We start from the raw sequence: 14,864 nt of genomic DNA, 5'->3' as shown, positions 1-14,864 counted from the left end.
AGAGTGTAGCTTTCCAGACTGATTGTCAATTGATTGCTTGATGGTGTTCATTTGGATTTATATACACTGCTCAAAAAAATAAAGGGAACACTAAAATAACACATCCTAGATCTGAATGAATGAAATATTCTTATTAAATACTTTTTTCTTTACATAATTGAATGTGCTGACAACAAAATCACACAAAAATTATCAATGGAAATCAAATGTATCAACCCATGGAGGTCTGGATTTGGAGTCACAATCAAAATTAAAGTGGAAAACCTTGACTAAAGCATCCGCCAACTCCTGGACAGTCTGTGGTGCAACGTGGCTTTGGTGGATGGAGCGAGACATGATGTCCCAGATGTGCTCAATTGGATTCAGGTCTGGGGAACGGGCGGGCCAGTCCATAGCATCAATGCCTTCCTCTTGCAGGAACTGCTGACACACTCCAGCCACATGAGGTCTAGCATTGTCTTGCATTAGGAGGAACCCAGGGCCAACCGCACCAGCATATGATCTCACAAGGGGTCTGAGGATCTCATCTCGGTACCTAATGGCAGTCAGGCTACCTCTGGCGAGCACATGGAGGGCTGTGCGGCCCCCCAAAGAAATGCCACCCCACACCATGACTGACCCACCGCCAAACCGGTCATGCTGGAGGATGTTGCAGGCAGCAGAACGTTCTCCACGGCGTCTCCAGACTCTGTCACGTCTGTCACGTGCTCAGTGTGAACCTGCTTTCATCTGTGAAGAGCACAGGGCGCCAGTAGCGAATTTGCCAATCTTGGTGTTCTCTGGCAAATGCCAAACGTCCTGCACGGTGTTGGGCTGTAAGCACAACCCCCACCTGTGGACGTCGGGCCCTCATACCACCCTCATGGAGTCTGTTTCTGACCGTTTGAGCAGACAGATGCACATTTGTGGCCTGCTGGAGGTCATTTTGCAGGGCTCTGGCAGTGCTCCTCCTGATCCTCCTTGCACAAAGGCGGAGGTAGCGGTCCTGCTGCTGGGTTGTTGCCCTCCTACGGCCTCCTCCACGTCTCCTGATGTACTGGCCTGTCTCCTGGTAGCGCCTCCATGCTCTGGACACTACGCTGACAGACACAGCAAACCTTCTTGCCACAGCTCGCATTGATGTGCCATCCTGGATGAGCTGCACTACCTGAGCCACTTGTGTGGGTTGTAGACTCCGTCTCATGCTACCACTAGAGTGAAAGCACTGCCAGCATTCAAAAGTGACCAAAACATCAGCCAGGAAGCATAGGAACTGAGAAGTGGTCTGTGGTCACCACCTGCAGAACCACTCCTTTATTGAGGGTGTCTTGCTAATTGCCTATAATTTCCACCTGTTGTCTATTCCATTTGCACAACAGCATGTGAAATTTATTGTCAATCAGTGTTGCTTCCTAAGTGGACAGTTTGATTTCACAGAAGTGTGATTGACTTGGAGTTACATTGTGTTGTTTAAGTGTTCCCTTTATTTTTTTGAGCAGTGTATTTTATTGACAAATGAGGGTCTGGTTCAAATAAAATACAATATTCCTGTCTCATCTACTAAAACTCAACACCTATGTGGGACTCTCAAAATACAAGTGTTACACAAGATTCTGCCTGTTGGTTGATTTATACATTTGACCAGGTGAAACTAACCTGCCACAGAGATGATGAAGGAAGCGTCCATGGCGTCGATGCCCAGGTTCCTTGCCCGGGCAGACAGGTGGAAGTAGGGGATGAAGTAAGCCAGCTGGCTAAACACCAGGGACCAGGTATATATGCAGAAGAAGGGGTTCTTTAACAGGGAGAAGTCCAGGACTCGGTCTTTCACGAACGGTGGGATGGGGTCGTCCACGGTGGTGGTGCCGTTCGGCGAGGAGAACCCAACCACAGCGGAACCGTTTATGCTAATGGTACCATTCTGTTCCACCGGACTGGAGGTGTCTGTGAGTGGCGTCGTGGGGGACTGCTCCTGAACGTTCCCATTCACCTGCCTGTTCTGGACACGTTTGATCAGTTCAGGGTTTGGTGGAGGTGGGGGGCTGTGGTTGCTCTGACCCAGCCCAGGGGTCGTGGCCTTCTCTTGGGTCTCAGCGTCCCAGTGGAGGGGTGGAGGAATGGAACGGGAAGAGTCTGATTTGGCGATGCCATTGGTTAACGGCGTGGATCCGTTAAGGCAGCATCCATTATGAGGGCGGTCCTTCTCTGAAACTATCAGAGGGCTTTTTTGGATGGATGAAGAAGAGGATGAGGAAGGGGGTGGTGCAGGCTTCACGTGGATGGGTCTTAGCAGCATCCCAGAGGCCACCAAGTTCAACATCAGGCCTCCCAGGATCAGCAGAGCTCCTGTGGAAAGAACAAAGGCGTGCCTCAGGCTCTTTACAGGGTCAGTCTATAATAATCATACAGTAGACGTGTGACAGACACAGAAATATGCATAATATTCACATCATTAAATAATGAATCATTAAATACTTCCCACACCCCAACAGACATAGTGTGTGTGTCTGTGTGTCAGTACCTTGCCAGGCGTACTTTTCCAGCAGCAGCTGAGTGAAGGGGGCGAGGGCGAAGGTCAAGCCCATCCCAGACCTTCCGATGGAATATGCCGTCGCTAACCTCTTACGGAAATATGTTGCCGTGACAACTGAGGTGGCTTGGTACAGGAGGGCAAAACCAAGGCCTGAGAGGGGATACATGATATGTTTATGATCATAAACTGGGTGGTTCGAGCCCTGAGTGCTGATTGGCTGAAAGCCGTGGTATATCAGACTATATATCACGGGTATGACAAAACATTTATTTTTACTGCACTAATTACGGTGGTAAACAGTTTATAATAGCAATAAGGCACTTCGGGGTTTGTGATATATGGCCAATATCTCACGGCTAAGGGCTGTGTCCAGACACTTCACGTTGGGTCCTGCCTAAGAACAGCCCTTAGCCGTGGTATATTGGCCATATATCACCCCCCCCCCCCCCCAGGCCTTATTGCTTAATCATATACTTATGATTCAGAATTCTTCATTAGAAACCTGTGATTTGTCACCAAAATAAAAAACGCTAGACAGAAAAACCCCTCAGTTCTAGTATATCAAATATCTCAAGACAAATAATTGCAAGTATACTATTAAGAATTAGGACCCAGGCTTACTTTGCTTTGTGGCACGGCTTATGGCTGCACTTTAACGTCTTAACTGTTTGAGCTTTTAACTTGTTAGCTTACCTACAATCAGTCCCATGCTGATATAGAGGAATACCACACTGGTGGCAAAGATACTCATGAGGAAGCCAACACTGACCAGCACAGACCCGGCTATAGAGGTCACTCTGTTACCCAGCTTCGCACAAGCTACAGAGGCCAGGGGACCTACACAGGATAAACAAACAGATAAACTTGAAAATGTGTCCCATAATTTGTTCATCCATCCATCCATCCATCCAATAAGTTCTTAGTTAGAAATACAGGTGTCAGATGTTGTCAGTGTTTAAGGCGATGCAACACAAGACCCAGACCCCCGACCCAGACCCCAGACCAGACCCCCAGACCAGACCCAGACCCCCAGACCAGACCCAGACCCCAAGACCCAGACCCCAGACCCCAGACCAGATCCCCAGACCAGACCCAGACCCCCAGACCCCAGACCCAGACCTCAGACCAGACCCCCAGACCCCAGACCCAGACCCCAGACCCAGACCCCCAGACCAGACCCCAGACCCCCAGACCAGACCCCAGACCCCCAGACCAGACCCCAGACCAGACCCAGACCCAGACCCCCAGACCAGACCCCAGACCCCCAGACCAGACCCCAGACCCCAGACCCAGACCCCAGACCCAGAGGGACGAGTGATGTGGTCAGACTTTTGGTTTCATGTGAACTCTGACCTTGAGCGAGACACACACACACGCACACAAACAAATATGACTTCCACACACACACACACACACATACAGTAGTAGTCTGAATGTTTTCCTGTCATGTGAACTCTGACCTCCTGAGAGCCGCAGGCTAGACATGATGGAGCCGATCCAGCTGATGCTCTCTGCCGACCCTCCGAACTCGTCCTGGAACGCCACGAAGAAGATCCCAAAGCTTTTTAGGGTCCCCATCACCAGCACATTCACCTGGAGGCACAGACAGACGGAGGGAGGAACACAGATAGGCAGGCAGACAGACGCACGCAGGCACAAACACACAAACCAACATGTGAGCACATGGTCTGCCACACTACAACCATGCAGGGTTGGGGTCAATTCCTTTTCAATTCAGGAAGTACAGTACACTACAGTACACTACAATTCTAATTCACTTCAATGCTGGAATTGGAATTTGGTTTACTTTCCAAATTGACCACAACCCTGTGTAATTGCATAACATATCAACAATTATTTCAAGAAATGCTAGAAACGTGTCTAATAGATAAACATTTCGTAAACCTCCCAAAAACACCCAAAGATGAGGAAAGAAGAAGCCGTACCAGGAAGCAGTGAAGTACGACCATCCAGCCCCAGCCACCATCCGGGGGGTCTTCATATTGGATCTCTTTCTTTTCATCCTCAGTCTTCATACAGGTATTACTTCTCCTGAACAGGTTAACCTTGGCAGCCTTGGGCTCGCTGCAAACAAACCACAACAATGCAATACTTTCATATGCATATGTAATACTTTCAAAGTACACCATATCCATATGTAATACTTTCATATCCATATATAATACTTTCAAAGTACACCATAGCCATATGTAATACTTTCATATCCATATGTAATACTTTCAAAGTACACCATATCCATATGTAATACTTTCAAAGTAAACTGTAACATGTTTTTTTCTATTTTTTATTTCACCTTTATTTAACCAGGTAGGCCAGTTGAGAACAAGTTCTCATTTACAACTGTGACCTGGCCAAGATAAAGCAAAGCAGTGCGACAAAAACAACAACACAGAGTTACACATAAACAAACGAACAGTCAGTAACACAATAGAAAAATCTATGTACAGTGTGTGCAAATGCAGAAGAGTAGGGATGTAAGGCAATAAATAGGCCATAGAGGCGAAATAATTACAATTTAGCATTAACACTGGAGTGTTAGATGTGGAGATGATGATGCGCAAGTAGAAATACTGGTGTGCAAAAGAGCAAGAAGATAAATAACAATATGGGGATGAGGTAGTTGGGTGTGCTATTTACAGATTGGCTGTGTACATGTTAGGCAACACTGTCAAAGTAAACCGTAACAAGGCAACACTGTCAGGGTAAACCGTAACATGGCAACACTGTCAGGGTAAACCGTAACATGGCAACACTGTCAAAGTAAACCGTAACATGGCAACACTGTCAAAGTAAACCGTAACATGGCAACACTGTCAGGGTAAACCGTAACATGGCAACACTGTCAAAGTAAACTGTAACATGGCAACACTGTCAAAGTAAACCGTAACATGGCAACACTGTCAGGGTAAACCGTAACATGGCAACACTGTCAAAGTAAACCGTAACATGGCATCACTGTCAAAGTAAACCGTAACATGGCAACACTGTCAGGGTAAACCGTAACATGGCAACACTGTCAGGGTAAACCGTAACATGGCAACACTGTCAGGGTAAACCGTAACATGGCAACACTGTCAGGGTAAACCGTAACATGGCAACACTGTCAAAGTAAACCGTAACATGGCATCACTGTCAAAGTAAACCGTAACATGGCAACACTGTCAAACTAAACCGTAACATGGCAACACTGTCAAAGTAAACCGTAACATGGCAACACTGTCAGGGTAAACCGTAACATGGCATCACTGTCAAAGTAAACCGTAACATGGCAACACTGTCAGGGTAAACCGTAACATGGCAACACTGTCAAAGTAAACCGTAACATGGCAACACTGTCAAAGTAAACCGTAACATGGCAACACTGTCAGGGTAAACCGTAACATGGCAACACTGTCAAAGTAAACCGTAACATGGCAACACTGTCAGGGTAAACCGTAACATGGCAACACTGTCAGGGTAAACCGTAACATGGCAACACTGTCAGGGTAAACCGTAACATGGCAACACTGTCAAAGTAAACCGTAACATGGCAACACTGTCAAAGTAAACCGTAACATGGCAACACTGTCAGGGTAAACCGTAACATGGCAACACTGTCAAAGTAAACCGTAACATGGCAACACTGTCAAAGTAAACCGTAACATGGCAACACTGTCAAAGTAAACCGTAACATGGCAACACTGTCAAACTAAACCGTATCCATATGTTATACTTCAGGCCACACAAGCTCACAGAACAGGACCGCTGAGTGCTGAAGCGCATAAAAATCATCTGTCCTCAGTTGCAACACTCACTACCGCGTTCCAAACTGCCTCTAGAAGCAACGTCAGCACAAGAACTGTTAGTCGGGAGCTTCATGAAATGGGTTTCTATGGCCGACCAGCCGCACACAAGCCTAAGATCACCATGCGCAATGCCAAGCGTCGGCTGGAGTGGTATAAAGCTCGACGCCATTGGACTCTGGAGAAGTGGAGTCCAACGGACAAATCTGGGTTTGGCGGATGCCAGGAGAGCACTGCCTACCTGAATGCATAGTGCCAACTGTAAAGTGATGGAGGAAGAATAACGGTCTGGGGCTGTTTTTCATGGTTCGGGCCCCTTAGTTCCAGTGAAGGGAAATCTTAACACTACAGCATAATGATATTCTAGATGATTCTGTGGTTCCAACTTTGTGGCAACAGTTTGGGGAAGGCCCTTCCTGTTTCAGTATTACAATGCCCCTGTGCACTAAGCAAGGTCCAAACAGAAATGATTTGTTCGAGATCGGTGTGGAAGAACTTGACTGGTCTGCACAGAGCCCTGACCTCAACCCCATCGAACACCTTCAAGATGAATTGGAACGCCGACTGTAAGCCAGGCCTAATCGCCCAACATCAGTGCCCAACCTCACTAATGCTTGTGGCTGAATGGAAGCAAGTCCCCGCAACAATGTTCCAACATCTAGTGGAAAGCCTTCCCAGAAGAGTGGAAGTTGTTATAGCAGCAAAGGGGGGACCAACTCCATATTAATGCCTATGATTTTGGAATGAGATGTTCGACGAGCAGGTGTCCACATACTTTTGATCATGTTGTGTATCTATTTTAGATTTTTTGCGCTATATAGCTATTGTATTTCCCTGACTCTCCCCTCGCCCGGTGTGGCGCCCGCCTTCCCCTCGCTTCGGTAGCTAACTCAGCCTGTGCTCTTGTAAAAGTTTTACTATCAGATGAGTCCCAGCCATCAATCTGTAAGTCTCTGCTCTCTCTTTGCTTTTGATCTGCGGTTATGTTTTAGCTATGTTGTGTTAGTTGTTTTCTAGCTGGTCTCCAGCTGTTTGGCTCTGGCTTACCGACCATAACCATGGTGGTTGGCTAGGCTGGCTAGGCTAATAGCTAGTTGGCTAAATAGCTCATGTTAGATGGCTGGCAAGCTTAATGGCTAAATAACTAACATTGGCTAGATGGCTGGCTAGCTTCCTGGCTAAGATAACTGCATATAACTAACATACTTTTATAACTGGTTAGATGGCGTTATGCATTTCCAAAACATTGATTTACTTTAATGTTGCTGTAAGCTAGATGTTGATAGAAACTGGCTGACTCATGTTGTGCTAAGGTAACGTTAGCAGGCTGGTAGGGCTAACGTTAGCAGGCTAGTTGGCTAGCAACCTTGTAAGTTGATTCGTAACAATACATTCGTAAAGTTTTTGCTTGTAAGTTGGCAGAAAATGTAATTGAAAGCAATAATCCTAAATGCAAACGATTTGGTATAATTTCTAGTTATACATTTGAAGTTTTTTCAGTTGGTGGTTAAATGATTGGGAATAGGCTGGCTTGCCAGGTCGACCATATTACGTCACACCCCGCAAAAAAAAAAACATTTTCCGGCATGACTTGGCATTCTGATCGGTTTAACTTTGCATTGGGACTTTTGACGTGTATACTACACTGATATTACTGAATTACAGTTCATATAAGGAAATCAGTCAATTGAAATAAATTCATTGAGGCCTTAATCTATGGATTTCTCATGACTGCGAATACAGACATGTATCATAGACACCTTAAAAATAAAGTAGGGGCGTGGATCAGAAAACCAGTCTATCTGGTGTGACCACCATTTGCCTCATACCGCGCGACACATCTCCTTCGCATGGAGTTGATCGGATATTGATTGTGGCCTGTGGAATGTTGTCCCTCTCCTCTTCACTGGCTGTGCGAAGTTGCTGGATATTGGCAGAAACCAGAACACGCTGTCGCACACGTCGATTCAGAGCATCCCAAACATGCTCAATGGGTGACATGTCTGGTGAGTTTGCAGGCCATGGAAGAACTGGGACATTTTCAGCTTACAGGAATTGTGTACAGATCCTTGTGACATGGGGCCATGCATTATCATGCTGAAACATGAGGTGATGGTGGTGGATGAATGGCACGACAATGGGCCTCAGGATCTCATCACGGTATCTTTTTGAATTCAAAATGCAATTGTGTTCATTGTCCGTAGCTTATGCCTGCCCATACCACAACCCCACCGCCACCATGGGGCACTCTGTTCACAACGTTGACGTCAGCAAACCACTTACCCACACGACACCATACACACTGTCTGCCTTGAAACTGGGATTCATCCGTGAAGAGCACACTTTTCCAGTGTGCCAGTGGCCATCGAAGGTGAGCATTTGCCCACTGATGCAATCACCATCACACTGCACACTGCCCTATCCCATCTGGACAAGAGGAATACCTATGTAAGAATGCTGTTCATAGACTACAGCTCAGCATTCAACACCATAGTACCCTCCAGGCTCATCATTAAGCTTGAGGCCCTGGATCTCAACTCCGCCCTGTGCAACTGGGTCCTGGACTTCCTGACGAGCTGCCCCGAGGTGGTGAAGGTAGGAAACAACACCTCCACTTCGCTGATCCTCAACACAGGGGCCCCACAAGGATGCGCGCTCAGCCCCCTCCTGTACTCCCTGTTCACCCACGACTGCGTGGCCATGCACGTCTCCAACTCAATCGTCAAGTTTGCAGATGACACAACAGTAGTAGGCTTGATCACCAACAACGACGAGACAGCCTATAGGGAGGAGGTGAGGGCACTCGGAGTGTGGTGTCAAGAAAACAACCTCTCACTCAACGTCAACAAAACAAAGGAGATTATCGTGGACTTCAGGAAACAGCAGAGGGAGCACCCCCCTATCCACATCGACTGGACAGCAGTGGAGAAGGTGGAAAGTTTTAAGTTCCTTGGCGTACACATCACGGACAAACTGAAATGGTCCACCCACACAGACAGTGTGGTGAAGAAGGCGCAACAGCGCCTCTTCAACCTCAGGAGGCTGAAGAAATTTGGCTTGTCACCTAAAACCCTCACAAACTTTTATAGATGCGCAATTGAGAGCGCCCTGTCAGGCTGTATCACCGCCTGGTACGGCAACTGCACCGCCCACAACCGCAGGGCTCTCCAGAGGGTGGTGCGGTCTGCACAACGCATCACCGGGGGCAAACTACCTTCCCTCCAGGCCACCTACACCACCCGATGTCACAGGAAGGCCAAAAAAATCATCAAGGACAACAACCACCCGAGCCATTGCCTGTTCACCCCGCTACCATCCAAAAGGTGAGGTCAGTACAGGTGCATCAAAGCTGGGACTGAGAGACAGAAAAATCACTTCTATCTCAAGGCCATCAGACTGTTAAACAGCCGTCACTAACACAGAGAGGCTGCTGCCTACATACAGACTTGAAATCATTTAAATTAATTTAATAATTTAATAATGTTTACACATCTTGCATTACTCATCCCATACGTATATACTGTATTTTATACCATCTATTGCATCTTGCCTATGCCGCTCAGTCATCGCTCATCCATATATTTTTATGTACATATTCTTATTCCATCCCTTTACTTAGATTTGTGTGCATTAGGTAGTTGTTGTTGAATTGTTATATTACTTGTTAGATACTACTGCACTGTCGGAACTAGAAGCACAAGCATTTCGCTACACTCGCAATAACGTCTGCTAACCATGTGTATGTAACCAATAACATTTCATTTGATTTGATATCGGTTACGACGCCAAACTGCAGTCAGGTCAAGAACCTTGTGAAGACAACAAGCACGCAGATGGGCTTCCCCGAGACGGTTTCTGACAGTTTGTGCAGAAATTCTTCGGTTGTGCAAACTCAGTTTCATCAGCTGTCCGGGTGGCTGGTCTCAGACAATCCTAAAGGGGAAGAAGCCGGATTTGGAGGTCCTGGGCTGGAGTGGTTACACGTGGTCTGTGGTTGTGAGGCCGCTTGGATGTACTGTAGGAATGGACATTCAGTTCTCTTGCAACAGCTTTGGTGGAGATTCCTGCAGTCAGCATACCAATTGCACGCTCCCTCAAAAACTTGAGACATCTGAGGCATTGTGTTGTGTGACAAAACTGCACATTTTAGAGTGGACTTTTATTGTCCCCAGCATAAGGTGCACCTGTGTATTGATCATGCTGTTTGATCAGCTTCTTGATACGTCACATCTGTCAGGTGGATGGATTGTGCTCACTAACAGGGATGTAAACAAATTTGTGCACTACATTTGAGAGAAATAAGCTTTTTGTGCTTATGGGATATTTTATTTCAGCTCATGAAACATGGGACCAAACACTTTACATGTTGCGTTTATTTATTTTTTCCGTGTAAAAACGCCTTCACATGGAAACAGACTTGGAAGGTACTGGTTCCAGGCCGACTACATTGCAGATGTTGCATTAGATCAACCAATGGTTCTGTGCCACGTCATTGACTGCGCAGTCGGGTTATATTAAACATCAACTGGAACATGGCCAATGTTTTGTGTTGGTGAAACTCTGTAAACGAACCCAAAAAAGCACTACAGGCACTACGTACGGCCCAGTACATCACTAGGGCCAAGCCTCCTGCCATCCAGGACATCTACACCAGGCGGTGTCAGAGAAAGGCCCTAAAAATTGTCAAACTCCAGCTACCCTAGTCATAGATTGTTCTCTCTGCTACCGCATGGCAAGCGGTACCGGAGCGCCAAGTCTAGGTCAAAGAGGCTTCTAAACAGATTCTACCCCCAAGCTATAAGACTCCTTAACATCTAATCAAATGGATACCCAGACTATTTGCATTGCCTCCCCCCACACTCTTTTACACTGCTGCTACTCTCTGTTATTATCTATGCATAGTCACTTTAATAACTCTACCTACATATACATATTACCTCAATTACCTCGACTAACCGGTGCCGCGCACATTGACTCTGTACCGGTACTGTCACGATTGTCGTCTGGAGAAAGAGAAGAGGACCAAAGTGCAGCGTGGTACGTATCCATAATACTTTTAATCAAGATGAATACACAAACAAAAACAACAAAACGACCAACGAACAGTTCTGACAGGTGCAACAACACTAACCGGAAAATAACCACCCACACCCAAAAGTGGTAAAACAGGCTACATAAGTATGGCTCTCAATCAGAGACAACAATAGACAGCTGCCTCTGATTGAGAACCATATCAGGCCAAACACATAGAAATAGAAAACCTTGACCTACAACATAGAATACCCACCCACATCACACACTGACCAAAAAATAGAAACATACAAAGCAATCTACGGTCAGGGCGTGACAGTACCCCCCCCCCACCCCCCCAAAGGTGCGGACTCCAGCCGCAAAACCTGAACCAATAGGGGAGAATCTGGGTGGGCATTTCACCGCGGTGGCGGCTCTGGTGCGGGACGTGGACCCCGCTCCACCTTAGTCTTGGCCCACTTAGGTGGCGCCTCTGGAGCGGGGACCCTTACCGCCGACCCCGGACCGACAGGAGGCAGACTCTGGCTGCTCCGGACAGGAGGGAGACTTTGGCTGCTCCGGACAGGAGGGAGACTCTGGCTGCTCCGGACAGGAGGGAGACTTTGGCTGCTCCGGACAGGAAGGAGACTCTGGCTGCTCCGGACAGGAGGGAGACTCTGGCTGCTCCGGACAGGAGGGAGACTCTGGCTGCTCCGGACAGGAGGGAGAGTCTGGCTGCTCCTGACTGAAGCCCGTCGCTGGAGGCTCCGGACTAGAGGGCGTCGCTGGAGGCTCCGGACTAGAGGGCGTCGCTGGAGGCTCCGGACTAGAGGGCGACGCTGGAGGCTCCGGACTAGAGGGCATCGCTGGAGGCTCCGGACTAGAGGGCGTCGCTGGAGGCTCCGGACTAGAGGGCGACGCTGGAGGCTCTGGACTAGAGGGCGTCGTTGGAGGCTCCGGACTAGAGGGCGTCACTAGAGGCTCCGGACTAGAGGGCGTCGCTGGAGGCTCCGGACTAGAGGGCGTCGCTGGAGGCTCCGGACTAGAGGGCGTCGCTGGAGGCCTCGTGCCATAACTCCTCACTGGAGGCTTCGTGCCATGGATCTTCACTGGAGGCTTCGTGCCATGGATCATCACTGGAAGCTTCTTGCCATGGAGCATCACTGGAGGCTTCTTGCCATGGAGCATTACTGGAGGCTTCGTGCAATGGATCACCACTGGAGGCTTCGTGCCATGGATCATCACTGGAGGCTTCGTGCCATGGATCACCACTGGAGGCTTCTTGCCATGGATCATCACTGGAGGCTTTGTGCCATGGATCATCACTGGAGGCTTTGTGTCATGGATCATCACTGGAGGCTTCGTGCCATGGATTATCACTGGAGGCTTCGGGCCATGGATCATCACTGGAGGCTTCGGGCCATGGATCATCACTGGAGGCTTCGTGCCATGGATTATCACTGGAGGCTATGTGCCATGGATTATCACTGGAGGCTTCGTGCCATGGATTATCACTGGAGGCTTCTTGCCATGGATCATCACTGGAGGCTTCTTGCCATGGATCATCACTGGAATGGAGAGACACACAGGAGGCCTGGCTCTGGGAGAAGGCACAGGACTCACCGGGCTGGAGAGACATGCAGGAGGGTTAGAGCTTAGCACAGGCACAGGACTCACCAGGCTGGGGAGACATGCAGGAGGCCTTGTCCTTGGCCGAGGCACCGTATACACTGGGGCGTGTAGGCGCACTGGAGGTCTCGAGAAAAAAGCCTGCACAACCCGTCCTGGCTGTATGGTGACTTTGGCCCTGCACCTGCGGGGCGCAGGCACAGGACGCACTGGGCTGTGCAGATGCACTGGAGACACAGTGCGCAACGCTGGCGAAGGATAACCCGGGCCGAGGAGACGCACTGGAGACCAGATGCGCTGAGCCGGCATCATCCCTCCTGGCTCGATGCCCACTCCAGCCCGGCAGATGCGAGGAGCTGCGATGTAGCGCACCGGGCTATGAACACGTACTGGAGACACCGTGCGCTCCACCGCATAGCACGGTGCCTGACCAGTACGACGCTCGCCACGGTAAGCACGGGGAGTTAGTTCAGGTCTCCTACCTGACTCCTGCCAATCTCCCCGTGTGCCCCCACCAAAAGATTTCTGGGGCTGCCTCTCGTGCCCGTTACCTCGCGCCAACTCCTCATAGCGTCGCCGCTCCGCTCTAGCTACCTCCAACTCCTCATAGCGTCGCCGCTCCGCTCTAGCTACCTCCAACTCCTCATAGCGTCGCCGCTCCGCTCTAGCTGCCTCCAACTCCTCATAGCGTCGCCGCTCCGCTCTAGCTGCCTCCAACTCCTCATAGCGTCTCCGCTCCGCTCTAGCTGCCTCCAACTCCTCATAGCGTCGCCGCTCCGCTCTAGCTGCCTCCAACTCCTCATAGCGTCGCCGCTCCGCTCTAGCTGCCTCCAACTCCTCATAGCGTCGCCGCTCCGCTCTAGCTGCCTCCAACTCCTCATAGCGTCTCCGCTCCGCTCTAGCTGCCTCCAACTCCTCATAGCGTCTCCGCTCCGCTCTAGCTGCCTCCAACTCCTCATAGCGTCTCCGCTCCGCTCTAGCTGCCTCCAACTCCTCATAGCGTCTCCGCTCCGCTCTAGCTGCCTCCAACTCCTCATAGCGTCTCCGCTCCGCTCTAGCTGCCTCCAATTCCTCATAGCGTCTCCGCTCCGCTCTAGCTGCCTCCAATTCCTCATAGCGTCTCCGCTCCGCTCTAGCTGCCTCCAGCTCCTTTTTAGGACGGCGATACTCTCCCGGCTGTGCCCAGGGTCTTTTGCCGTCCAAAATTTCCTTCCATGTCCAGGAGTCCATGTTCCCACGCTGCTTGGTCCTTTGTTGGTGGGTGGTTCTGTCACGATTGTCGTCTGGAGAAAGAGAAGAGGACCAAAGTGCAGCGTGGTACGTATCCATAATACTTTTAATCAAGATGAATACACAAACAAAAACAACAAAACGACCAACGAACAGGGGCCTGTTGCACAAAAGTAGAATTAAGACATCCGGGATAAATGACTCAGCTGAGCTCAATGAAGCCAAAACATGTGCGTCCAGGCTTAATTGGTTGCACAAAGACCAAGCCAGGATGAGCAGACACGGATTCATTAAGCCAGGTGAAACCAATCCTGGATAGGTGCGCGCTCACGGCTCACTCAAATAGACCCCGCCACAGATCACAGATTAACTGATTTACCATGGCAACTAGAGCCGCGTACTTTTCCCCGTCGGAAGCACAAATCCTCATGGAGGCATACGAGGAGGTAAAAGATATAATTAAGAAGAAAGGCAACACCGCCACAGTGATAAAGCAAAGAGAAAAAGCGTGGCAAAGTATTGCAGACCGCCTGAATGCGTAAGTAGTGCACAATTACACACTCACCGCTCCGCTGAAACATCACAATTACAATTCAAATATTTAATTCACATCTCCAAAAATGCAGTTGTACTGTAATTATGAAACGGTTAAATTTTTAATTGAAATGCACTGCAGATAT

General features: G+C 49.0%; 1 protein-coding gene across 1 annotated transcript in view; it reads right to left on the bottom strand.

Moving 5' to 3' along the window:
- The window catches only part of slc16a4 (solute carrier family 16 member 4), an 81,246-nt gene that overhangs the window by 41,265 nt on the left and 25,117 nt on the right, over positions 1 to 14,864 (bottom strand). Inside the window, exons 3-7 of the mRNA XM_071373121.1 lie at positions 4,459 to 4,597; positions 3,973 to 4,105; positions 3,206 to 3,349; positions 2,501 to 2,662; positions 1,636 to 2,325 (exon numbers count right to left, since the gene is read on the bottom strand). Of these exons, the coding sequence (XP_071229222.1) occupies positions 1,636 to 2,325; positions 2,501 to 2,662; positions 3,206 to 3,349; positions 3,973 to 4,105; positions 4,459 to 4,597 (1,268 nt within the window). The remainder of the gene's footprint in view (positions 1 to 1,635; positions 2,326 to 2,500; positions 2,663 to 3,205; positions 3,350 to 3,972; positions 4,106 to 4,458; positions 4,598 to 14,864) is intronic.

The sequence above is a fragment of the Salvelinus alpinus genome, chromosome 28, assembly GCF_045679555.1.
Source record: "Salvelinus alpinus chromosome 28, SLU_Salpinus.1, whole genome shotgun sequence".
In the NCBI taxonomy this organism is placed as follows: Eukaryota; Metazoa; Chordata; class Actinopteri; order Salmoniformes; family Salmonidae; genus Salvelinus; species Salvelinus alpinus.
The sequence above is the reverse complement of the archived record's forward strand: the minus strand, read 5'-3'. Positions and strand labels throughout refer to the sequence as shown.